Consider the following 27,505-nt stretch of genomic DNA (forward strand, 5'->3'; position numbering starts at 1 on the left):
GTGTTAATTCAGTCAATTTTAAAGCAGATCTGATGTGGCATTTATACACATTAATTTGTTCAGAGCTGGCTGTTTTACAATCTATGCTGCAACGTCACTTTCTTCACACTTTCTTCTACTTGTAAAACGATCAGCATTTGTAGACCAGAATCTGTTTTTAATGATTTAAATCCAAAAGGGTGAAAAGAAAACAACTCTGGACAAAGAGCCAAAGTAAAGATTATATTTAATAAATAAATTATATATAATTAGATAAAGAGAAAGCACATTTAAAAAAGTGAGATTTAGGTAAAACTGTAAGAATATCACCTTCACAGTTACCTTCTCCTCTGCAGTCAAGTCTTGCAAAAATAAAATAAACCTTGACTCCATAAATCCATGCATTTTCAGTCCCTGAATCATTCTGGTGTTAAACATTGTTCAAATCTGCTTGAAGACCAGTAGGTGGCGCAATTGCTCAGTACTGTTTTCATGTCTTATGCTAGTTCTAAAATGCAGTGATTATTCATTCAATCTTGAAAACATTTTGATCTTAAACTTTTAATAAACTTTAATAAAGTAAAAACATTTGTATGTGTATTTTGGCAGTTCATAAAAAGCTTAATTGTCCTTAAACAACAAGGTAAGACATAAAACATATACTAGTAAGCACTGTATTCATGTAGCAAACACTTTTATCCAAAGAACCCAACAGTACAATAAAGGGACAACCACTGTGAAGGCGCCTGGGAATGGGATTAGTTGCTTTGTTAAGGGGAATGTTAGTGAAATCTACACCCTTTTAGTTATCAGCTCTGATCTTTAACCACGACACCACCAAAAGTATATTTAAATGAGCATATTTACTAAGAATTCCACAATGGGTTACCATTTGCATTGCAAATAAACACAGGGACACAATGATAATGGACTCAAAGACCATTTTAATAATATCATGAAAGAATATATATATATATTACATTAACCCTTTATATGGCACTACATATTCACAGTTATAGTTTTCAGAAAGTCTAAAGCAATTCAGAAGAGCAATCACTCTGTGTGTCCGGTGTTGTTTGGCTGTCTTTAGTGTCCTAGCAGCACACACCAACAGGAAACACAAGACTCCGGTTGTAGATGGACATCTGAGTAAGTATCAGGTGTTCGTATGACACACACACACAGACACGAGAGTCTACAGATCCAGCACTAGGACCCAGAATCCTCCCTGTTCCTGCCTCCTCTCCTCAGTCACTCACTTCTCTCCTCCCTACCTGAACTACTCTCACCAGGATGGAGCAGAGAGATGTCGCAGTGACCAGCAGCTCAAACAGAACCAGGTCAGAGGCGATCAAGACGCATCCGGACAGAAGATAGTCTTGCCTACTAAGTGTCAGTATCTTTCTGTATATACAGTATTATTATGCAATTGGAAACACCATCAGAAGACTGCAGAATACCTGAAAAGTCATCAACTATGTAAAAACCACAACCTTTTACATGCTACTCTACATAGAAGCAAATTTTATAGGAGTCAAGTCACTGCTGGATTTTATCCTACTATTGGACCTAAGTGAATTCTACACAGGAACTGGACAAGAAGACACTTTCAAGTCAGTCAGCAGGTGTAAAGATTCTCTGGACTTTATATGTGTACCTCTGTGTGTAACTCCGCATACAGCCATGGGGAATGCAGCTGGAAGTCTGGAGATGACACCCGAGCGGGAAGCCAGACGGCCCCTCAGCACTTACGGCCAGAAACAGCCACCGGCCCCTAAACTGCCCCCACCACCTGAGGAGGAATTAGAGGAGAGGTTCAGCATTGTGTTGGTACGTACAGAACAAAAATCCCATTGTGGCATTTTCTTTTTGTTAAATGTTTTGCTGATTGAATTCAGAAAGCTGGCATGTTGATGGGCTTCGGTGTGTGTGGTTAAGGGCTGAGATGTGCCATTGCATTAACTAAATGTGTTTTGTGAAACTGATGTGCATCTATTTGGATAGTTATGAACAAATGAACGCAGACTTTCGAATGATTGAAACTGCATAGCCTGCCCAAATGACATACTACAGCTAGTTGTACCACATTACGGTGTCGACTGCTGGAATGTTATGCGCTGAGGTGATGATTGCATTCATATGCATGTTTGTGAAATCTGTAAGATCTCTCCGAGTATGAGTGTTATGCAGAAGCGAGACTTTTAATGTGTAGCTTGGAGACTTTGATGCGTCATTAGGTGCATTTCATGTGCTTTAGCTACATGTCACGTCTGCGTCTTATTTATGATGAGTGTACAGGATGTAAATGTTTTACTTTTACATTGACCTACTACTTAGTTCATCCGAAATTCTGCCGTTTCCTCACCCCTACGTCATTCAAAATCATGCATTGAAGTGAATGGTGTTCAGGGTCTGTTAAAATCTAAAAAAAGGACAAAATTCACCAATAAAGTATTATAAAAATAGTCCATAAGCACTACATTTCAAGTCTACAACAGCAATGTTTGAGGGACAGACTGAAATTACTATAAATCTCCATTGACAGTTTATCCTTCAGTATAAGAAAAAAGCTAAATCTAATAAGTAATAAATGTTTTCTTTTGTGTCAAACTGAAGAACGAGAAAGGTCATAGGGGTTTTAATAGACGTGTTTTATTAAAAACTGGCTTAATTATATTAATTCACACATCTTACCACAATAAATATTGTTTTAGCACAGAATGATACTAATATGATGTGGCTTGGACATCAACTACAACTAGTCAAGTGAAAGGGTAGTTCACCCAAAAAAATTAAAAATCTTCATTTATTCACCTCAGGTTGTTCCAAACCTGTATGAATTTCTTTCTTCTGCCGAACACAAAAGAAGATATTTTGATGAATACAGATAATCAAACAGATAATGGGCCCCATTGACTTCCAAAGTCTTTTTTTTCATAATATGGAAGTCAACGGTCTTTTGTGTTTATTAGAAGAAATAAATTCATACGGATGTGGAACAACTTGAGGGTGAGTAATCATTTTTAGGTGAACTATCCCTGTAACACATGAAAAATACGAACCAGCTTCACAGTATATTATTAGATATTAGATCTAAACAGACTAAATCAAACTACTCAGATGTTTAAAAGGGATATTTAGCCCATCTTTCAGTCCTTTGCCTGTACACTGTAAACTGGTCTGGCTCTGGTGTGTGTTAGTAAAGTCAGCTGTAATATATCCCATGTTAATTAATCCACCCTGCCAATATCCTTGATGCTGCTCCTAAATCAGATAAACACTCCCCACTCTTCCAACACACAGCAGCGAAAGGCCATCTAATCTACGAACAAGTATTAACTGCCAGCACATGCAGGCTCTGCAAAACTATTTAATTTTATCCAATCGTCATCGACAATTCCTACTGAGAAAAAGAGTTTGTGACATGCTGTTTGTATAATGGAAATACGATGCAAATAATGGCAATAGACCAGCAGCGTGTTCATGATAAAACACACTGAATTAAAATGGCAGTCCTTTTAAAAACACACATGGTCTTGTGTGCCAAATGTTAATATTACAGCACAGAGCATCGGTACAATAACCTGTGAGCGAGTTAAGAAAAAGCATTAAGTAATAATATGAAAACATGGCTGTTATCACAGAGGTCTTGCAACCTGCATTCTTTTCTTTTTGAGGCAGAATATATGTATATAAAAACGGTAAATAGTTTTGTCCTTGCTCGCACAAGTGTGTTTTTAGCATTTAAAGCACGCAAGCTGATGCTTTCTAAATCGCAAGACATCTGCAAAAACTACAGGCCTGTAATTATACAAATGGACCGTTCATTTATTGATATTTTGCATGTGGCCACTTATTGAAAGGACACACCATCCATCTTCAGCAGTAGTCCACCCCACAAAAATGTATGACATACAATGAATCAAAGTTAGTACTGAATGTATTTCAATACATTTATTATGAAGGAATGAGTCATAAAAACTAGGCTAAAGGTACACTTTGTAACTTTTAACTTCAAATTTTGTAACTAACTCTGCGGATGAATATTAAATATGACCCTTCAGAATGCTTTACAATAAACTCTGTTAAAGACCTAATATGGCAATTTACCTGTTTAATAATTTAACTTATTTTCTTGTTGAGTAATAAAAAAAGCCACCTCTGCATCACTTTTACAATTTTTTAAATCCCTCAGTTTTCACCATCTCCCAAAAGACATGCCAATGTTGATTCTTGTTTTATTATGAGCTCAGTCACGTTCTCTTTTTCTTCTCCTCTGTTCGTTGCTTGGTTAAAATAGGTGATTCCCCTGGAGGTTGAAGATTTAGCGCCTCCATGTCTTGTGAAAACTAACCTCTGCCACTTCCACACCAGACACACGAGACGGATCTCACGAAAATGCGTATAATTAGTACGAGTTTGCAATCTTGTGGAATGTATACGCCAAAATGAGTTTTGGCGTGCTTATGGTACGCGGTTTTTCGCGTGCATATGATACGCACTTTATGGCGTATTATACATACGAACATGTAAAAATATATACAGTGGTGCGGTGCGGGCCAAATAACTTCATAAAAGTGTCCCGCGGGTCGGTGCAGCACTAACAGTTCCCCTGAACACTGCAAGAGGATTTCGAGTTCTTCTGGCGTCGCGTGTGAAATGTCTTCATCCCAGGTAATGTTACAGTCAGTGGCATGTTTCAGCATGTCATATGAATATAATTTCATGGGTTTTATTTTTTTCAAACGCCAAATAATCACGATGCTCACGTTTACAAGCCAGCGTCATTATAGTAGTCTATTGGTTACCGTTTTACAGAATCTATATGATACTTCAGTTCAGTGTTTGAGTGGTAGCTCACCGTAACAAGCAGGACAGCATCGGTCGGGCACGCCTCCTTCAGCTCACGCCGACGAGCAAACGCTGGTCACATGTTAATCCTCGTCCTGCCTTCAATCACATCACTTTCTCGTTTCCTCTTATTGCTTTCCTCCAACAAAACCTTTTCTTTCTTATTTGTCTCTCATGCTTCGGACATGACTATATTATCCGACGAACAAAGTTGGGCTCGCACGTCCGAATGTAAGGAAGTGTGTGTGTTGGTGGAAGTGACGTATATGCCGTAAAGCAGTCGAATTTTGTAGTTCTTTTTGTTCTCGGGTTACTACCCGAAATCCGAAGTTTAAAAGTACGATTAAAAACGATACAGACCCCATCAGGCTATGGCAGACGTGTCATTCAACCTATTGTAAGTCGATTTATCATCACAAGAGTCTTTAAAAATATATTATGAAGGATGAAAAGTTACCTAGTGCTGCTTTAATGCCTTTGAATTTACATGGTTCATATACTAGTATATAACTTTATTTAGCTTACGTAGGCTACTAAAATAGCATACAGCTTCCTGATTAGCCTGCTAGCTTAGTATATATATACAACTTCTCTATTTATGGATATGGCGGGACACAATGGGCGAGTAACGAGAAACCATCCCGTCACGTCTAAAATATAAACACTTATAACAGGTGTCACATTAGGAATCAAAGTAAGACAAAAACAAGTTTTTGGATTGATGATGCATTGGCCCATTATTAAAATTTTGTTAATTTTGAACAAAAATAAAAAAAATTACATAGTGTACCTTTAAAATAACAGTATATCAAAAACCATCAAGAGATGTGAAATTATAAAATATAACTAAATCTGTGAAGTGACATTATAAAAAGTACCTAGTATGGCTTACAAATGTATACAAAAAAACTTAAATGCAAATATTATTTGTATTAAATATTCGGTATAATCTTCTAGTGTATGAATATGACAGCTCTGAATTATGACTATGCTCTGCATATGTACCGCCGTATACACTGCTTAACTGCATCGATCTTTGATGCAAAAATGATGTGTGTACATACATTTGTGTACTTTATAAAGGATTCAAAATATCCTAGGATTAATTTAGAATCCTATTTATTCATCCTATAGAATTCAAATGAATGGTGTCACCACATGTGATGAAGTTAGAAGTGTGTGTGTGTGTGTGTGTGTGTGTGTGTGTGTGTGTGTGTGTCATATCTCTGTGAAAACGGTATCATATTTCTCTGCATTATTTGATGAATAGATTAATTCTGATTACTTACAAGAGATGACATAAATATTTCCTTTCGCTTTTCACAGAAAACATGATTTCATAGGTCTGACGTGGATACACAGATATTTAGAATGTTTTTTACACTGCATATTTGCTTTGGCATTTACAGTGCCTTCGTCTTCAGTCAGTCGTGGGTTCATAAGCAGGTCACAAAAAGGCTAAATATTAGCATAGAGTTCATTGAGATCTTTTACAGTGTTCCCAAAACAAATGATAACATTCCCGAGCTATCAGCTGAAAGATAGAGCAGAGGAACTGGACATAAAACAAATACTGTGGATTCCGATCATCTTTACAGCACAACAGTCTGTTCCTAACGCAATTTCAAGAGCTTTAAAGAAACGCAATCTCACTTGTACGCAGAAGGGAAAACTCGAAACACTGACAGTACGAGGTGTGGAAATACTTTAACAAAGGGTTTTGATATTCTTGTGGAGAAGACATTTTCCATAATACCCCCGAGTGAATAGCCACACCTGACCAAAACCTCCAGGGGACGATTTGGTGGTGTTTGCTAAAGACAGTATTATTGGTGTTCATAATTAGAGATTTGAACGAACCACAATTCCCAAGTACAGTACTTAGGTATGTTACTCATCCCAGAACTCTGAACATGAATGAATGTCTTCTATCTCTCCAAAAATTATATTTAGCAAGGATGCATTAAATTAATTTAAAAAAAGTGACAGTAAAGGCATTTATTACAAAAGATTTCTATTTCAAATAAATGCTGTTATTCTTTTGAACTTATATTCAAAGACTTTTAGAATTTCACGTTCGTGTAGCACGTGTTTACACTGAAAAACAATGGAAAAGTGTCAGTGGAATGGAAAAACGTGTTCTGTGTAAATGGCCCCAATGCATTTTTCCCGAAGCTAGCGTATTTTTTTTTAAGCGGATCATTAGGAGCGTAATGACGCACTGAGCGTATTTTTCACAATGAGGTGTGGAGCGCTCTGCGTTTTTTTAACTGGCAGCCAAGAGTTGAAGAAGGAAGAAGTTGAAGAAGTTCGTCGCTCATCACTGTCACTAAGCTTTTTACCCAGCCGTCCAATCACAGTGGAGGAGGGACGGGACAAATACAACACTGTCCAACCATCAACGGATGACAACAACAAGCACAACAATGGAAAGAAATCATTAATTGATTGATTAATACTTTATTGATTTTATATGATTTATATGAATCATTTTATAGGATTTTAACTAACAATGATTGATTGATTGATTGATTGATTGATTGATTGATTGATTGATTGATTGATTGACTGATTTAAAACCAGAGCCAAAGCAAGAGGCAGTTCATTGGAATAAAAAAAAGTGTAAGGTTTAGAAATGATTTTTTTGGAAGTTGGATTTTTTTTAACTTGATGATATATCGTTATGATGACTTTCAGAAGGATTTTAACCAGCTGATGAACAATAAAAACATTGACAGCCAATCAGAATCCATCCCGCTGTAACGAGCTCGAGCATTTAGGGGTAAGTTTACCCCCCCAAAAATGAAAATTTGCCCATGATTTACTTATAAGTCATCAATATGAGACATTCTTCTTTCAGACAAATAAAATCAGAGTTATATAAAATAAATGTCCTGGCTCTTTCAAGCTTTATGATGGCAGTGAACGGCTGATCTGGCTGATGTCCATAAAAGTGCATCTATCCATCATAAAACTGCTCTCCGCGGCTCCGGGGGTTAATAAAGGCCTTCTGAAGCGAGGTGGCACGGGAGAAAAATATCCATATTTAAAACTTAAAAAAATGGAATCTCTAACTTCCGCCAACTGTTGTACACACGTTCACGAGAGACTGCTGTTCCAGCAAATGGCGTCGGTCGCAGACGTAGCATAATTTCCGGTGACGAACGCGGAAGGATAGAGAAAAACCAAACTTGGTTCTTGTGAGAACTAACATATTCTCACCGGAGCGTCCTATACGTCATACTCTGGAACGGCAGTCTCTCGTCAACGCGCGTACGACAGTTAGTGATTATAATGTGTAAAGTTTTAAATATGAATATATTTTTATTACAAAAACGCTTCGCTTCAGAAGGCCTTTATTAACCCACCGAGCCATGTGGAGCACTTTTATGATGGATGGATGCACTTTAATGGAAACAGCCATTCACTGCCATTATAAAGCTTGGAAGAGCCAGGACTTTTTTATATATACCTCTTATTGTATTCTTCTGAAATAAGAATGTCATATACACCTATAGGATGACTTGAGGATGAGAAAATCATGGGCTAATTTTCATTTTTGGGTGAACTATCCCATTAAAGCGGCAGACAGGCACACACTTAGAATGAACAGAACGATATCATCCGCTGGTGTGGATGCTAACATAGTTATCTTAGGTAGTTGTCGTCCTTGATGTGAACTGGCTCTTACTTTGCTACCGGGAGGAATATTTTCATGTGAATGTTTCATGAGAGTTACGAGCAGCCTCAGTTTGTGTTTTCAGTTTCAGTTTTCACACCGATAGCGATGACACACACCTGGCGGTAACTCAGTAGGGTCGTAGTAGTTCCGTGCATGTGCGTGGACCATTGGCTTTCTCTCTGCGACCTTTAAAGATTATTTTCATAATGTTTTAGTGGATTTACATGCAGGCTGCATGTGCGTGTGTGTGTTCGGAGACTTCGGTAGGTATCATGCACAGTTGAGTCATTGAGGAAATTCTGTAGGGGCCATAGCAGTCTGTGTGTTTCTGTGTTTCTGTGTGTGTGCGGCACAAATGCAAACACTCATGCTGTTCATAAATAATTTAGGAGATAGTCATAGCAACAGGACATTCACGCAGCACTAATCAGCCGGTTCAAAAAGGGCATTCTTAGAGTCAGCAAACCTTATTATACATGTGATCTGCCCGCTGCTCGTAAACCATCTCACAAGACGCAACGCAACTGCTTACTCATCTGTTTATAAGTGACCACAAAACGTGTGTAATGTGTTATCATTCAAACACTGCAGTGGTCTGGGAACATATTATAGCTAGACCCGGTCTTTGATGGCACACTGCAAATACATTGACGGCAGGGTGTTGCTATGTGATTCCTCAGATTCCTCCTTCAACGCAATTCAATGGGTTATTTTTGTCTTTTTTTGCGTTAAATTGATCAAAAGAGACAGTAAAGGCATTTTTATTTTTTAAAAATGCTGTTATTTTGAACTTTTGATTCATAAATGGATCCCGAAAACAACAATTTATCCCAGTTTCCACAAAAATATGATGCATTACAGCTGTTTTCATCACTGATAATAATCATAAATGCTTCTTGAGCAGCAAATCATCATATTAGAGTGATTTCTGAAGGATCATGTGACACTGAAGACTGGAGTAATGATGCTGAACATTCAGCTTTGATCACAATTTCATTTTAAAATATTCTAAATTGTAACAATATTTAACAACAGTACTGTTTTTTACTGTATTTATGATCAATAACTTAAGCATTAGTAATGAGAAGAGAAGAGACTTCTTTCAAAAACATAAATTGCAGACTCATTCAACATTTTAAATGGGAGTTTATAATCAAGAAATTGTATGCAGGTATGATGCAATATAACAAAAATGGTTCTCAGTAAAGTCCTTTGATAAACCAAAGGTGCCGCAAAGACGACAAAACAGAATCTTTTTAAGACGTCACCTCAGTGGATTAGATCTAATGGTTCTGTTGAATTAATATCAACAAAATGAGACTTACCCACAGGTTTCTGTCTGTGATTGTAGAACTCCATGAATCTTCCACCTGATAAAGTGAAGCTGCTCTGTCAGTACGACAATGAGAAGAAATGGGAGTTAGTTTGTGACCAGGTGAGTTCTGAGCAAAAAACACACATATTAAGTTACCATAAAGCTGTTTTTACTCCCCCAAACCATAGCACGCATATAACAGGACATATGATGAAAAACACAATTATCCTTGCTCTTCTAAAACCTCCTTTCCATTTAACCCAGAGCATTTAGCCTATAGAAACCAAATTGTTTAATTAGTTCAGACGTCAATGGTTTTGATGTCACACACGACACTATTGCGATATGAACAATTAAATAAACAAAAAAAGTATTCAGTAAGAGGTTAGCGATTATATTACACATTAATGTAATGGGTCGATTAATTCAAAGGATCATGAGGGATGAAAACGGTTATGAAAAATTAATTCATACTGCTTTTTTATGAAATAAATGTGACTAAAATGATGTGTGAACTTTGGGGAGTTTACTATTCCTCCTTGTTTCTCTGTGTTCAGGAGCGATTTCAGGTGAAGAATCCCCCATCAGTGTACATTCAGAAACTCAAGAGTGTATTAGAGCAGGGAGGAGGCAGAAAGGTACTGATGTGTGTGTGCGCGTGTGTGTTTGAATCTGAGAATGAGATGTAGAACTCGTCTATAATATAAAAAATGTGATTTTATGTGTCTGTGATTAAATGACACGTGTGTGTTTTGTAGTTTAAAAGGCGAGTCCAAGAATCCACACAGGTTCTGAGAGAGTTGGAGATCTCGTTGCGCACCAATCACATCGGGTAAGAGCCATCACGTGACTGCAGAGAAACCCATGTTATTGACAATACATGTTTCTGGCCTGATACCTTTTACTACTAAATGTTTGTTAAATGCAGGTTTCTGAAGAAACCCATGGCTGGGAATGTCTGTGTCAACACAGCTTGTCTTTTGTTCTTCGTTTGTAATCATATTGTGATTTTGTTCTCTCTGTCGCTTCAGGTGGGCAGAGGAGTTTCTAAATGAAGAAAACAAGGGTTTAGAAGTGCTAGTGGACTACCTCTCTTTTGCTCAACGCGCAGTCACGTATGTACACACACACACACACACACACACACACACACACACACACACACACACACACACACACACACACACACACACACACACACACACACACACACACACACACACAAAGACACAATAGAGGAAGCTAAATTCTTAATGTGACAAGCGTCTGGGAAGAGAATGTCTCTGACCATCCAGTGTCTCTCAGACCAAACTCTGCAGATAAAGCTGGTATTATATTCACTAAACTAGCCTGAGTAATGAACAATCTTTACCAAACAACAAAACAAAAACACTGAGGTAGTGAAAGACAAAGGTAGTGCTACTGTTCAAACGTTTGGCATCTGTTAAATGGCACATTTTTGAAAGAAGTCTCTTTTGCTCACCAAGACATCTTTTATTTAATCCAAAAATACAGTAAAATTGTAAAATATTTTTAGAATTTAAAATAACCATTTTATATTGTATTATATGTTAAAATGTAATTTATTTCTGTGATCAAAGCTGAATTATCAGCATCATTACTGCAGTCTTCAGTGTTTATAATGAGGATTTTCTGCTCAAGAAACATTTATTATTATTATAAATGTTGAAAATAGTTCATAGTTTTATCGAAACCATGATACAGATTCTTTTTTAGGAAAAAGTTCAAAAGAGCAGCTTTTATTAATAAGAATTTACAGTCACTTCTGAATCAATTTAATGCATCCTTGCTGAAAAAAGTATTAATTTATTAAAAAACACCATAACTTTTGAACAGTAGTGTAAATCGCAAGTCAACTTTTCAGTTCATTAGATCAACTGTATATTTTTTTTAATTAATATTATTAATAATAAAATTTGAGTGGGTACTACAACATGAAGCGAGCAGAAAACATTAACATGCATTCATAAGACAGAGCGTGTTTTTACAGATATGACACGGACAGCTCTGACAATGGAAGCTTTGAGGAGAAATCTACAGAAGATCTGACCACGAGCGCGACAAACTCCCCCGCCCACAATTCCCCACGCTCAGGACGGCCCTTCGCCTCGAGGTCAGTCATGCATGTGGAAGCGCTCTGACGTGACGGCTTGCTTCTTATTTTAACGCTTTTAGATCTGCATGTCATGTGTGTGAAGCAGCTCTTGAACTGAAGAAGAAAACATGTTTCAGAGTCTCGTTCACAAATAATTGCGTAAATCCTTTGTATTGGTAATTGGTAAAGTAATTTTTTTTTTTTAATTACTATATCTTAACGACTATTTTAACTATGCTTGTTTTTAATTCTTTATTCGTCCATATGGTATTCTTTTTTTTTCTCATGCATTTGTTACCACTGTTTTAATTAATTTCTATGTAAAGCACTTTGAATTGCCATTGGGTATGAAATGTGCTATACAAATAAACTTGCCTTGCCTTGCCTTGTAAAGTGTCCATCCCATATCTTTTTATATAAATATAAAATTCAGGTCTCTAATTGAAAATTTCTAAATCTAAATTTTTCAGTTGGCCGAACTCAATTTCTGTGAATTAAGTTGCAATTCACAGAATTTCAATTCCCAAACTGAAAAATGTAGATGTGATCAGTCAAATGTTCAATTGGAGCCTTTTTTTTTCAGTATAAGAATACATTTTAGTATTAATGTTACTGATGAATTATGACTTGTTCATAAAAACATTTGTAAGCAAATTTCAGACAAATATGTGTATGCACGCTTAATTTATGAGATCCATTTTTCTTCACGAATATTCAGTGGGCAATAACTTATATATGACTCTTTTCAGCCAAAAATCGACATGAAACCCAATCACACAAACATCATGCACACATGCTAAGCATTATCACTGTAACTTCATAAAGTCATAAAGTATGCGTACAATGTATTTGGATATCATAACACATGCAATCAGACACACACACACTCGTGCCATCGCTTCTATCAGGATCAGCTGCATTCCTGTTACAGAGAGAGTGTGTGTTTGTGTGTATCCGTGTCACATATCTCAAAAGGGTTTTACTTTAAATGGTTTTGAGATTACAGGATAATGTAGTAGTGCTTTGAATGAATGTATGTTTCCGCATAAAACTGGACAGAGATGATGTGTGAGCTGGTTTCAGATGGTCTGTCTTCTCCTCAGGAAAACTCTGAGATACTCGCGTCTGCTCAGCCAGAAGAACCACCTGCATCTCTGCATCATGTGCCTTCGCGCCATCATGAACTACCAGGTACTTCTCACTCTCATCTCGTCTCGTCTCAACTGTTCTCTTGACTAATGTGTGTGTGTGTGTGTGTGTGTCTGTTTTAGTTAGGGTTTAATCAGGTGATGGCTCATCCCAGCTGTGTCAATGAAATCACTCTCAGTCTCAACAATAAGAGTGCCAGGTGAGAGGACAGTGCGTTTTATTTTTGAAGGTTTTTTCTTCTACACTTCTATTCTAACATGCGTGCGTGTGTGTGTGTGTGTGTGTGTGTGTGTGTGTGTGTGTGTGTGTGTGTGTGTATTTAGGACTAAAGCACTGGTTCTGGAGCTCCTTGCTGCTGTGTGTCTGGTTCGAGGAGGTCATGAAATGATTATTGCAGCCTTTGATAATTTTAAAGAGGTAAGAAAGACTTCCCTTCTTTCTCTGTTCATCCGTCTCACTCTTATTGTCATCACCTCCATGATATCTTGTTGTCATAAAGTGACGTCTTATTGTGCACAAATGCTAAACTGTAAAAAATATAATAATAATAATAATTATATATATATATATATATATATATATATATATATATATATATGAAAACATGATATCAAATATAATAAAGTACAAAAAATATATAAAAATATAAAATAAAAAAGTATAAATAATCATAATATTATTTATATAATTAATATTAATAAAAAAGTTTGTTGTAATAAAATATAAAAAAATATACCAAAACATAATATAATAAACAAATATTATATTAAATGTTTATTATAAAATAATAACAATAAAAAGTTTGTTTTTATGAAATATAATCAAATATAATATACCAAAAAATATCAAATAGAATAAAAATAGAATAAATAAACAGAAATAAATATTATAATATTAAATATTTATTATAAAATAATAACAATAAAAACGTTGGTTGTAATAAAATATAATAAAACATACCAAAGCATGATATAATCAAATAATAAAAAGTCAACTATTATAATAATAAATGTATCATAAAAGTAAAAAAAAAAAGTTTGAATAAAAAATATTCAATAAAATATAATATGCAAACATATAATTTAATCAAATATAATTAATCAAAATACTAAATTCCTAAAAAAAAATATTTTTGTGTAATTGTGCAAAAACATTCATATGTTTATAAATTTGGTTTCCTGTACAAATACTTTTTAGGGCCACTGTGCGTATATAATAAGTATATGATATGTGAATCATTTTATATAGAGTATTCTAATATATTATGTGAATAATATTCACTTTTCATCCAAAAATGTCAACATTTCAGGGATTAAAAACCAGACCCAAACTCTTTAGATCTTGAAGATTTAGATACAAGTGTCTGATCTGTTAAAGTCGAGCGAGGCGTGAGCTGAAATCAGCTGTGTGAGAGCCAGAGACGGGACATATCGAGATATGACCATCCTCCTCACGGGGTCACAAAGACATTCGTGTGGCTGATGACTCAGATCCCTATCTCTGACACCAGAAAATATTACGCAAACTAGAGCTAAAACCAGAACAAGTATTGGTTATACCCGTATTTTCCCATCCATATGTCCTCATTGTGTCTTTGAATGCACATATTTGCATAAAAATGTTCAAAGGCTTTCTGTAGCCAGAGATAAATAATAAGACAGAGATGTTGGATGCAATATTAAACCAACAATATACTGTCGGAAGATAAACTACCGTGACCTCAGATATCACTTCAAATGTTGTCAAACAAACAGCTTATGAAAAGTGTCTATATTATACCATACACACATTTTCAAAGTTGGCTCTTTTGAACCCAGTTAGATTTTTTTAGTGGCATTATTACCTTACCTTCAAGTATTTACTAGCAGACAATTCAATCCAAAGCAGCATACAGTAAACTCACATACTGTTTACAATCCCCTCTGAGAAATGTGTGTGTGTGGTTCAGGTATACCCTAAGGTATGCATTTTTTGGTCCCTAAGAGGAAAACAGCTAAATCATACTAAATAATTTTTTTGTGTGTAAAAATTTAGACATTTTCTGTGATGGGTAGGTTCAGTGTTGGGGGAATATATGGTTTGTAGAGTATAAAAATCATTATGTCTATGGAAGATCCCAGTAAAACATGAAAGTGTGTGTGTGTGTGTGTGTGTGTGTGTGTGTGTGTGTGTGTGTGTGTGTGTGTGTGTGTGTGTGTGTGTAGGTGTCTGGAGAGAAAAACAGATTTGAAAAACTAATGGAATGTTTCAGAAATGAAGACAGCAACATTGATTTCACGGTGAGGACAGATTTCTTAATTTTCTCTATTAATTTTCATATTTAACCAGATTCTTACACTAATTGTAAGGTATTTAATTCATCAGAAAGGTCAAGAGAGCATGCTAAACATCTCTGTACACTGTAAAAAAAATAGTGTTGGTTTTTGTTGGTTGCTTAAAAAAGTAAGTAACCTGGTTGCCTTAAAATTGAGTTTATTGAAATTAAAAATTTGAGTTGATACAATGAAGGAAATTTGGTTAATAAATAGAAACTCAAAATATTGAATCTGAACCACATAAAAAATTGGATAAATGATGAAAATAGCACAATTTGGCATGTTTCACTGCGTCATCAGAAATAAAACACACACAATTACCCAATATGCTTACAAAATCGTTGTCGAATCTCAAAAAATGTTCATTGTATTAACTCAACATTTAAATTTTAATGAACTCAAAATTTTAAGGCAACCAAGTAACTTTTTTTCTAAATATTTTTTACAGTGTACATAACATATTAATATACTGTGTATAGTCCATTTGATCATAGACTAAATTTTAAAATTTATTTATATTTTAGTGATTCTTGATAGCATTTAGCTTGTATTTTAGCTCATTTTTGGTAACACTTTACAATAGTCATTAGTTAATGCATTAACTAACATGAACTAACAATGAACATATTTTACAGCACTTCCTTTTTTAATGTCAGTGAATAAACATGTCCAAGTTCATCTTAGGGCATTAACTAATGTTAACGGATACAACAGTGTTAGTAAAAGTTTAGATTAACATTAACTAAGATGAATAAATGCTGTAGAAGTATTGTTAACTGTTGGTTTATGTTAACTACTGTTAACCAATGAAACTTTATTTGGTGTTTTATAGTGTTACCCATTTTCTATATGCACTTCAAATTCTAGATACTAATATACAGTACATACAGTACATAACATCGTGCATTTGGGTTTCTATACAGATGAAGGTTTTTCCTGTGGTAACTGCTCTTTTAACATCATCAGTGTGTGGAAGAAACAATGATCAATATATACATTTACATCTTCACCTTTAGGTGGCTTGTATGCAGTTTATCAACATTATAGTGCACTCAGTGGAGGACATGAACTTCAGAGTGTATTTACAGTACGAGTTTACACAACTGGGACTAGACGGCTATCTAGAGGTGAGCAAATTACCTAGACTACTGTTTAAAAGCTTGGGGGATCTTTTTCTTTTTTTTTTGTATTTTATTCAGCAAGGATGCAATAAATTGATAAAAAATGACATTGTGTGTGTGTGTGTGTGTGTGTGTGTGTGTGTGTGTGTGTGTGTGTGTGTGTGTGTGTAGAGGTTAAACGTCAGTGAGAGTGAGAGGCTGCAGGTGCAGATTCAAGCGTACCTGGATAATGTGTTTGATGTTGGAGCGATGCTAGAGGACGCCGAGGCCAAAAATACAATAATGGAACATCTAGAGGAGCTACAAGAACAAAACACACAGGTACACAAAATGACATGACCCTCCAATGATAGAAATCTGTTCTATAGATCTTATACAGATGTTTTCAAATGCACATGTGTCACATGCCTGTCCTGTCTTGTGTGCACATGTGGGTTTTGTCATGTCTTGCATGTGCTCCTGTCATTGTCTGATCCCTCCCCCTTGTTATCTGATTAGTGTTGATTTCTCCCACCTGTTCCCTCTTGATTTCTTCCCTTTATAAGCTCCTTGTGTTTGTCAGTCTGTGTTGGATCCTTGTGTAATGTCTGCGTCTTCCGTCCTCCGTCCTCCCCGTGATTCTGTTGGTTTGTTTAAGTTTATATGTTATTATTCTATTATGTGTTTTTCCCCCTCGTGGGTTTTGTTTTGAGTTTGTTTTATTTGTTATAAATAAATATATTATTTTCTGCACTTGAGTCCTCGCACCATTTTCCCTTGTCTGTGACGTGACAGAAGGGGAAAATGGTGCGAGGACTCAAGTGCAGAAAATAATATATTTATTTATAACAAATAAAACAAACTCAAAACAAAACCCACGAGGGGGAAAAACACATAATAGAATAATAACATATAAACTTAAACAAACCAACAGAATCACGGGGAGGACGGAGGACGGAAGACGCAGACATTACACAAGGATCCAACACAGACTGACAAACACAAGGAGCTTATAAAGGGAAGAAATCAAGAGGGAACAGGTGGGAGAAATCAACACTAATCAGATAACAAGGGGGAGGGATCAGACAATGACAGGAGCACATGCAAGACATGACAAAACCCACATGTGCACACAAGACAGGACAGGCATGTGACAACATGTATCTGCTTTTTGACTCAATAATAACACAAAAAAAATCTGACTACAACAATAAAAACAATATGCTTTATAAAAACTATAATAATAATAATAATAATAATAATAATAATAATAATAATAATAATGTAATAATACAAAATATTTTATTATTTAATAATTATTAATTTAATTATATTTATCCAGAGTTGTTGTGCAATCACAAATTTAAGAAAATATAATGTTGCACATTTATTTTCTTTGTTTTGCGCCAAATACAAAGTATAAATACTAAATATATTAACTTTTCATATAATAAAGAACATCATTATGTGCAATTTTTTTCTAAATACATCCATGCAGATCATATTTAAGCACTCTGTATGTTGTGTATATCAGCTAAATACTAGACTGCAGCAGTGTGAGAGTGAAGCTGCGGAGAAGACGTCTGACCTCGAGAAACAACTTATAGAGAGCATGAAAGAGGTGGAGCTTCTGAAGGTAACACACTTTACTAACATACACACACACACACTTACTTTTACAGGTGTTTCCAGCGTGTGTAGCTTTGGTTTCTGTTGCACGTGTGTGTTTTCAGGGCAGTCTGAAGGAGGCGCACGCTCAGGTCTCTCAGCTGCAGAAGAAGGAGAGAGACACACACAGTGAGAAGGAGGACAGACAGGACTCTGAGCTGGAGAAGAAGCTTCAGGTTCTAGTGGATCGAGGTCTGGTCCGCATGGAGAGATCCGAATCCGGCTCTCTGGATTTACACATTATACCTGCCACTAACACAACAGGTGAATTATATTATCACTTACATTTATATATTATTGTAATTATAGTTTAATTTTATTAATGTATTATAACATATTAATAACAGTAATAACAGATTACACCCTGACAATTATACAAAATTATAAATTATTAATGTGTACACACCGATCCGATCAGACATACCATTATGACAGGTGAAGTGAATAACACTGATTATCTCTTCATCACGGCGCCTGTTAGTGGGTGGGATATATTAGGCAGCAAGTGAACATTTTGTCCTTAAAGTTGAAGTGTTCGAAGTAAGAAAAATGGGCAAGCGTAAGGATTTGAGCGAGTTTGACAAGGGCTAAATTGTGATGGCTAGACGACTGGGTCAGAGCATCTCCAAAACTGCAGCTCTTGTGGGCTGTTCCCGGTCTGCAGTAGTCAGTATCTATCAAAAGAGCTCCAAAGAAGGAACAGCGGTGAAAGGGTCATGGGCGGCCAAGGCTCAGTGATGCAAGTGGGGAGCGAAGGCTGGCCCGTGTGGTCTGATCAAACAGACGAGCTACTGGAGCTCAAATTGCTCAAGAAGTTAATGCTGGTTCTGATAGAAAGGTGTCAGAATACACAGTGCATCCCAGTTTGTTGCGTATAGGGCTGCATAGCCGCAGGTCGCCCATGCTGACCCCTGACCTCGCCGAAAGTGCCAACAGTGCCACATGTGCCAGAACTGGACCACAGAGCAATGGAAGAAGGTGGCCTGGTCTGATGAATCATGTTTTCTTTTACATCCCGTGGATGGCTGGGTGTGTGTGAAAGCTTACCTGGGGAACACATGGCACCAGGATGCACTATGGGAAGAAGGCGAGCCGGCAGAGGCAGTGTGATGCTTTGGGCAATGTTCTGCTGGAGAACCTTGGGTCCTGCCATCCATGTGGATGTTACTTTGACTCGTACCACCTACACTCTTATGAAAAGGTACTATATAGAACCTTAAAAGATTCTATCGGCGCTACGTATTTGGAACCCCTAAAAGTTTCTATATAAAACCCTTTTTAAGTGCCAAAAGGGTTTTTTCTTGTCATTATAGAACCTTTTCTTCTAAGAGTGTACCTAAGCATTGCTGCAGACCATGTATTGTACACCCTTTCATGGAAACGTTATTCCCTGGTGGCTGTGGCTCTTCCAGCAGGATAATGTGTCCTGCCACAAAGCACAAATGCTTCAGGAATGGTTTGAGGAGCACAACAATGAGTTTGAGGCGTTGACTCTGCCTCCAAATTCCCCAGATCTCAATCTAATCGAGCATCTGTGGGATGTGCTGAATAAACAAGTCCAGTCCATGGAGGCCCCACCTCGCAACTTGCAGGATTTAAATGATCTGCTGCTAACATATTGGTGCCAGATACCCCAGCACACCTTAAGTGGTCTAGTGGAGTCCATGCCTCGACGGTCAGAGCTGTTCTGGCAGCAAAAGTAGGACCAACATTATATTAGGAAGGCCTGATTGGTGTATATTTTTTGCTCAATGTTTTTTTTTTTCAGGGTGTGATCTGTTGAAGTTTGCTTTATGCTTCCATGATAGTTTGCTTTATGCTTGGTGACTCTAACATAGTTAGAAAAAAATTAACTAAATTCACATTTATAAATAACAATATAATATAATAAATATAATATTTAAAGCAAAATCTGGTGAACAGCCACTGCTCTGTCCAATTTTATAAATTATTATCAAATGTATTATCTCCCATCCAGCAATATGATAAATGCAAAGATAACTCATGTAACATATTTCTGTAAATAATAAATAAAACAATTCTCTTTTAACCCCAAGATAAGAGTTCAACAGAAATGAAGGCCTCACCTGTGATGCAATCTCCGCCCCCTCCTCCTGCCCCCGCCCCTCCACCACCACCTCCCCCGCCCCCTTCACCGTTACCTGGAAGGGCAGGAACCATTAGGGCAGGTAAGAGTCATGTATAGGACAAAAAAAACATACGATTCTAAATGATTTTGAATGAAAAGTGAAGCTGTGTACATGCACTGAATGACATGTATTTCTACACCTGTGTTTGTGTGTGTGTGTGTGTGTGTGTGTGTGTGTGTGTGTGTGTGTGTGTGTGTGTGTGTGTGTGTGTGTGTGTGTGTGTGTAAGGTGTAAAAGGTAAGAAGCCAATCAAGACAAAGTATCGTATGCCACTGCTTAACTGGCAGGCTCTGTTGGAGGAACAGGTGGCTGGCACAGTCTTCACAGAGCTGGATGACGAAAGGGTGCTTGGGGTCAGTTCTGTGCATATATTTAAAAATTAAACAATTTAGTTTTTAATGTTTTAACATTTTATTAAATGTTTTGCTTATTTCTTGAAATATATTCATTATTCATAAAATGTTTTAATATTACTTTTTTTAAGGTGAAACATAATTTTTAAATTTGATTTCAATGCAAAATTCTAGAACTATCAAAGTGTATCACTCACCCGCCTGTCTTTGCCCTGTCTCTGAAGGAGTTGAACATGGACGCCTTCGAGGAGTTGTTTAAGACTAAAGCTCAGTCTGCTCCTGTTGATGTCGGCACTCTGAAGGTGAAAGTGGCTCATAAAGCATCAAGTAAAATCTCACTACTGGAGCCCAACAGGGCCAAAAACCTGGCCATCACACTGCGCAAAGGAGGCATGAGCACCGCGCAGATCTGCACTGCGATCCAAACGTACGATCAACACCCACGATCACTTACACACACTGTAAAAAATGACATGATCAATAAGTTATGACCACATATTTTTTTTAACCTTTCTCAAGATTTAACTATTTTTTTTAAGTCAGTTTAATTTAATTTAAGTTAAAATGACTTAAACATCAAAGTTGATTCTACTTAAAAATTTAAGGTAGCAACTTTTTAATATTTTTTACAGTGAGTGTGCAAATGATACACTTCTTTTCTTCCACGTCACACAATTTTTGTTGCAAACTAAACTAATCCTGATCCTCTCTGTGCAGATATAATCTTGATTTGCTGAACTCAGATTTCCTGGAGCTGCTGGAGCGTTTCATCCCGTCCGATTATGAGCAGAAGTTGATTCAGAATTACGAGAGTGAAGGACGCCCCCTGCTGGAGCTGTCGGAGGAGGACAGATTCATGGTGGCCTTCAGCCGAATCCCACGCCTGTCCCAGAGGATCAGCACGCTCACATTCATGGGGAACTTCAGCGATAGCATCCTGCTAATAAAACCTGTGAGTACATATGCAATATATATTGTAAAATGAGTACGTTTCACAAGAAAACACTATTTCAATCTTTTGAGTTTTGTAATTAGTTGTTGCAATGTCTGAGAAAAAAATATTAGTACACCAAATGTTTTTCAGTGTCCTTTAAGTCAACATTAAATCAAAATCTATTGGCTTTCTTGACACGTTTACCTTTACTTATTTTGTAGCAATTAAACGCCATCATCGCTGCGTCCATGTCAATCAAATCCTCCAGCAAACTGAAGAAGATTCTAGAGGTAAAGAGAATCGACTGTCATGTGACATTATTTCACAAAATATCTAGTGAAAACTGATCTTTCTCTGTTTTCTAGATCATTCTCGCGTTTGGGAATTACATGAACAGTGGGAAGAGAGGATCAGCATATGGATTTCGACTCCAAAGTCTGGATTTGGTGAGAAAACGACGATAGCATATATATAGCATATGGCAGATCAATAGATTTAGTTTATTTGTGATAGTGACTTACAATGCATTCAAGCTTTATGTTTGATCAGTTGATGCCAAGCAGACATGATTGGCTAGTTGACAACTAAGCAGTCAATTTTTTTGTTTTTTGTTGTAAAAGAAAGGGATACTAACTTTGTCAATTCTTTCACTGTTTTATGATTTTTTTTTTGTGTGAAATGTGTCCTATGGCGTGAAATAAAAATAATTAAGAATATATGGTCGCTGAAGGACAACAGAAATGAACACTTTTATAGCGGTTCCAAACAAGTTGAGACGAAATTTTACCATGTGCAACACCATGGGCTTCAGCATTGAATGGGGTCCTTCAACTAATTAAACCTGTCCGTGGAATTGCCTGATTTAAAATCAGGATATGGTGTCACATTTCAGTGTCAAAATGTATCAAGTTCATTCGCTTTTAGAAATATATAGATGAGGAAAATGATTGTCATTTACTAAAATAGACACTGGTAAAATTATTCCTGAGGTTATTTATCAACATTTTATTGCTTTTCTTTTTAATTTATAAAAGTGGTAATAATTTACTCAACCATGCTTGAGACAGTCACGCCATAGGACAATCTTGAGATTTGGCTCAAAAAATTAAAAAATCTAAAGACAAAGCAGTTTTATATCAACAGGTAACAAGACAAAGAAATGTTTAACCGTTTACTGCATTTTAAATTACTATTACTAATAATACTAATACTAAACAATACTAATTATATTCATTTTTATCTTGTGTGACAGTGAAAATGCCATGTCACGTGATGTCAACAACCCACAAACTACATGTCTCACATTCTTACTTTCAGCTTCTGGACATGAAATCTACAGATCGAAGACAGACACTCCTGCATTTCATCGTCAGCATCATACGAGAAAAATACCCTCAACTGCACAATTTTCACACTGAACTACACTTTCTGGACAAAGCAGCGCTGGGTGAGAGTTCACACATCCACATCAACTCTCCAGTCAAGCTCTAAGTGCTAATGCACAAACATACACTTTATATATATATATATATATATACATACACACAGGCTGACCTGTATGTTCGTGCATGTTTCTCTCAGTCTCTCTGGACAGCATCCTTGCAGATGTGCGATCTCTGGAGAAGGGAATGGAGGTGGTCCGTAAGGAGCTCCACAAACAGAAAGACAGCGCTGTCCTCAGAAACTTCATGTCCAATAATGGCAGTCTGCTGGACTCTGTTGTTAAAGACAGCAAATCTGCACAGGTGGAGATGAATTCCATCCTGTGCTACATAGAAATCATATTGCATCTGAAATCAGAAGTCACAGAGATGAACAGTTGGTTGATCAGCTCTGTGTGTCTCTCTACAGGAGATGTATCACTCAGTGGTGGAGTATTTCGGAGAGAATCCCAAATCCACACCCCCTTCTGTGTTCTTCCCTGTTTTCACCAGGTTCATTAAAGCATATAAGGTGATGAAATTATTACGGAGCGCTAATTTCACATGATTAGGCATAACATTATGACCACTCACAGGTTTATCATACAAGTTATGAGACTAAAACCACAAAGATACACTGAAAAAAAGATTAGTGTTGGATTGAACTATTTTCACTCAGAAATTGCTTGTAAATTTCACAAGAAATGCCAATTATACAATTAATTAAACATGACATTTTGAAGTAGGAATACTAAAATAGTATTTTCTTCCAGAACATATTCCAATAATTGTTTTATTTACAATTTTTGAAAAACATGACATCCTAGTGATGAGTGATGTAGACGGAGAAGAGAAGTGGTCCAAGCACCGAGCCCTGAGGGACCCCAGTATAGATATTGCAACTTACACACCTCACCCCTACATAAATAGGGGCTATGATGACTAATTATTTAACAATATTTGATAGCACAGACTCCCTTTTCAAGAGCTGTCTGCATTTATAGTGTCAGCTAAATTAATTACATTAAAGGTGTATTAATTACAAAACAAAGGCGTAGTTTGATGACGCCAAGTGTGAGCGCAGCATCTTGGTACATGTGGTCTTCAGAAATCATGTTCATGGATGCGGTTATTAACATTACTGTAGTGTGAAGCAGAGCAGGGCCGAGTGTTGTGGAGCTGAGCACGGCCACTGGAGCGATTGTTACACAAACACACGGCTCGCGAGCACCGGGACTTTTATTAATATTACGGGACGTGACACAGTCGCCGGGCGCCCGCACTTCCGCTTTTTCCGGTCATGAGTATGAGGTAAAGCAGCTCTGTTTATTATATTAGATACATTTAAGTGTGTTTAAAATGATGTTATGACGTTACTCTGTGCGTTCGCTTGGCGCTGCTGTGACATGTTCACACTGCTAAGAGAAAAGCGCTTCTGCAGAATAAAACCGAGAGTAACGCAGATATGACGCGATTGACAGGAGACTCCCTCAGACGCTATGCCGACACGTCCCGGTCCTTGGTTAAAATAGCTATTTTCTCACAATTTACAAATAGTTGGAAACATTTGGGATATTGTAAGTACTCAACTGAACAAAATATATTTCACTGGCCTAGTGGTTTTTGGATATTTTACTGCAAAAATACTGCATAGTGCACCTTTAAACTTAGTGCATTAGTACTTTTTGGACAATACAGTCATTATGGCAGTTTCTCAGCATTTTTCCTAAAATACATAATAATAATAATAATTGTTAACTAAACTAAAACTTTTTTTTAAATTAGAAAGTTAAATAAAATACAACATAAATGTTAGATAAAAAAAATCTAAACATGTAAACAAATATTAGAAATGTTTAATTGACTTAAATAAATAAATAAACAAATAAATAAATAAAGGAAAGCTACAAAAAAGATGTAAATGTAAAAATGACAAAGGCACATAAAATTACACAAACTTTACCTAACTGAATGCCAATTCAAAATTTTAATATAGTATATAAATAATACTTAAATAACACTACAATAGTTTGTTTAAAAAATCACCCGAGTAGAGTCCATGCACCTCTGGCACAATTTTCATCAAACGAATCTTAATCTGATAATCTAGCATGCTGATTTACTGATGAATCTTTCTTCCTCTATAGCTGGCCGAACAGGAGAATGAACAGCGAAAGAAGAAATTCTCTGATAATACGGACAGCGTATATGTATCCATCTCTGACCCGCCCATCACATCAGTGAGCAATAAGGTAACACGTGCTAGACAGAGACTGGAGTAATAGAGAACAGGCAGTGAGATATAAAGACATCTTACCGGTGTGTGTTCCTGTGGACAGATGCCTGCGCTGCCTCGCTTACCGCAGGTGGATCTGATCGCAGAGCTGAAGCGCAGGCAGATGACGCCGCTCGTGCGAGAGGGCAAAGACGGAGCCATAGAGGACATCATCACAGGTCAGTCTGAGGTCAGGGGTCAAAGGTCACCTTACTGTGGTTGATAAAGCCAGTGTCCTAACTGTGAATATTACAATAAGCGTTATAAAACTCGACACGATACTTTTATACCAGGTGTGTTCAGAGTAGGAGGTCCCAGAAAAGTTCAGGGGAAAAGTGTTTAAAAAAAAAATTAAAGCAAAAAATTATTATTTAAAACAATAAAATAAAATCACATTTTACTAAATGTTGTTTTTAATTGTCGTTTTATTGTGCTTTCTAAAGAAGGTTCAGAAATAATGACATTATTTCTATATAATGGACATTTTTAATGAAAAAAATGATTGTATAAAAATGGTTATTTATAGAAAAGTATATATTCTATTTACATGTTAAATATATATATATATATATATATATATATATATATATATATATATATATATATATATATTTATATATATATATATATATATATTAGTAAAAAAATTGGATCTCTGTACAAATGTATATATTGTTTATTATACATTTTTTCTATATAAATATTTTGAAAAATATGTATAAAGAACCATTTATATTACAACCATTTTAAATATTATGTAAATATATATTATATATAATAGAAATATATAGTATTTATAAACTATAAATATATTGAAATATATTTATATAATTTATAAAAAACACTAATTTGTAGTATAAACTTTTTAAATATACATGTAAATATAGTACTGTAATCTATATATTGAAAAGTATTTAATACACATATTTGTAGACTAATGTAAATATTGTAAAGTTTTAAACGTTTATATAATATAAATACTCCTATATACAGCTCAATAAAAAATATTTTATACATGCAAATAATCATAATGTATAAATATTTTGAAGAATACTAATTTTAATTTACTGTATGCATTCTATAAAAATGTAATATTATAAATGTAACTAGATATTTGTTTATATACATTTGTAAAGACCTGTATACTATAAAAATGTAAATATATTTATAAACTATATGTATATATACATGCGTAAAGATTCAGAAATGTACATATATTTATAATCAGTATAGTGATTTAGAAATCATTTGGCCAGAACGATCTGCTTAAACCCATATTTCCACAAGAACTGTTCTTCGTTCCTCTTAGTGCATCTTGGGATTCTTTGCCTAGTCTGACTCTCTCTTCACTCATCATTTCTGTCCCTCTTTTGATATTCAGAGTATATTGTGTATTTAGTTGTATTTGTCTTATTTCTGCTTTGCTCAACATCTGTCTGGTTCCAGCTCTGCAGGCGGTGCCGTTTATTACAGCCCGTTCTGGGAAGCGTTCGTCTCGTCTGCTCTGCGATGGGAGCTCTTTATAACGCTCTCTCGTTTCCTCTCTTCTGTCTCTGAAGGTATCGCTCTTCATCTAGCTACCCGTGTCAGCTTTGCTCTTCTGTAACACTGAACTTCATGCAAGTGCCTCCCTTGTTCCTCCTTGTAGATCCGTTCTTTCAAGTTTTTGAAAAGCTTGAACATCTTCTGACATCTTCATCAGGAGGGGTTTCTGACTGGGTGTATTTGCATTTGCCTGTGTGTGTGTGTGTGTGTGTGTGTGTGTGTGTGTGTGTGTGTGTGTGTGTGTGTGTGTGTGTGTGTGTAGATTTGAGGAACCAGCCGTACATCAGAGCAGACGGAGGTAGACGAAGCGCCAAATGGAAACCGGCTCAGCAGCTTCCCGTGTCGTCGGACATCTCTCTGTGAAACACACGCAGCTCGAAAGATTCCTCGATGAACGGACACAACTAATGAAGCCAAAAACTGTTTACAATAAATATTTAAACAGCTACATCAAGCACTAAATTAAGCTCTATTTATTTTTAATTTGGCAAACACTTTAAGGGTAAACCTCAAAAAACCTGTCTAAAACATGAACAATTTGACAGCACTAATATATATTTATTTTAAAAATGTAATTATACATGTCTTTTCTTTTATCTTATATTTCTTTTTAAAATATTTAAAAATAATTCTAGTTGTATTTTGATTTTGG

The 27,505-nt window shown here is 36.1% G+C and overlaps 2 protein-coding genes and 1 long non-coding RNA gene across 3 annotated transcripts in view; 1 reads left to right on the plus strand and 2 right to left on the minus strand.

Annotated features, from left to right (window-relative positions):
* The first annotated feature begins 1,529 nt into the window (after positions 1 to 1,529).
* fmnl1b (formin-like 1b) lies at positions 1,530 to 27,379 on the plus strand. Its single transcript, XM_067435316.1, has 26 exons — positions 1,530 to 1,809; positions 9,864 to 9,947; positions 10,385 to 10,465; positions 10,586 to 10,659; positions 10,859 to 10,942; positions 11,839 to 11,961; positions 13,047 to 13,134; positions 13,215 to 13,291; positions 13,416 to 13,509; positions 15,297 to 15,371; positions 16,424 to 16,534; positions 16,700 to 16,849; positions 18,042 to 18,143; positions 18,241 to 18,439; positions 20,233 to 20,364; positions 20,554 to 20,678; positions 20,903 to 21,105; positions 21,396 to 21,630; positions 21,834 to 21,902; positions 21,978 to 22,058; positions 22,930 to 23,059; positions 23,194 to 23,357; positions 23,464 to 23,565; positions 25,181 to 25,285; positions 25,373 to 25,487; positions 27,116 to 27,379. The coding sequence occupies exons 1-26, from the start codon at positions 1,663 to 1,665 to the stop codon at positions 27,214 to 27,216; spliced, it is 3,051 nt and encodes a 1,016-aa protein (XP_067291417.1). The 5' UTR covers positions 1,530 to 1,662; the 3' UTR covers positions 27,217 to 27,379.
* LOC137063986 (uncharacterized) lies at positions 9,838 to 18,289 on the minus strand. The gene is made up of 3 exons (XR_010901462.1): positions 18,182 to 18,289; positions 16,751 to 16,828; positions 9,838 to 9,901 (listed from the first exon to the last, which is right to left on the minus strand). It is a non-coding gene; the product is annotated as an uncharacterized lncRNA (long non-coding RNA).
* Positions 21,585 to 27,505, minus strand: part of srcin1b (SRC kinase signaling inhibitor 1b) — a 79,610-nt gene continuing 73,689 nt past the window's right edge. The window contains exons 21-22 of the mRNA XM_067435315.1: positions 21,817 to 21,896; positions 21,585 to 21,628 (exon numbers count right to left, since the gene is read on the minus strand). Of these exons, the coding sequence (XP_067291416.1) occupies positions 21,864 to 21,896 (33 nt within the window). The 3' untranslated portion in view covers positions 21,585 to 21,628; positions 21,817 to 21,863. The remainder of the gene's footprint in view (positions 21,629 to 21,816; positions 21,897 to 27,505) is intronic.

Source organism: Pseudorasbora parva, chromosome 24 (genome assembly GCF_024679245.1).
Source record: "Pseudorasbora parva isolate DD20220531a chromosome 24, ASM2467924v1, whole genome shotgun sequence".
NCBI lineage: Eukaryota > Metazoa > Chordata > Actinopteri > Cypriniformes > Gobionidae > Pseudorasbora > Pseudorasbora parva.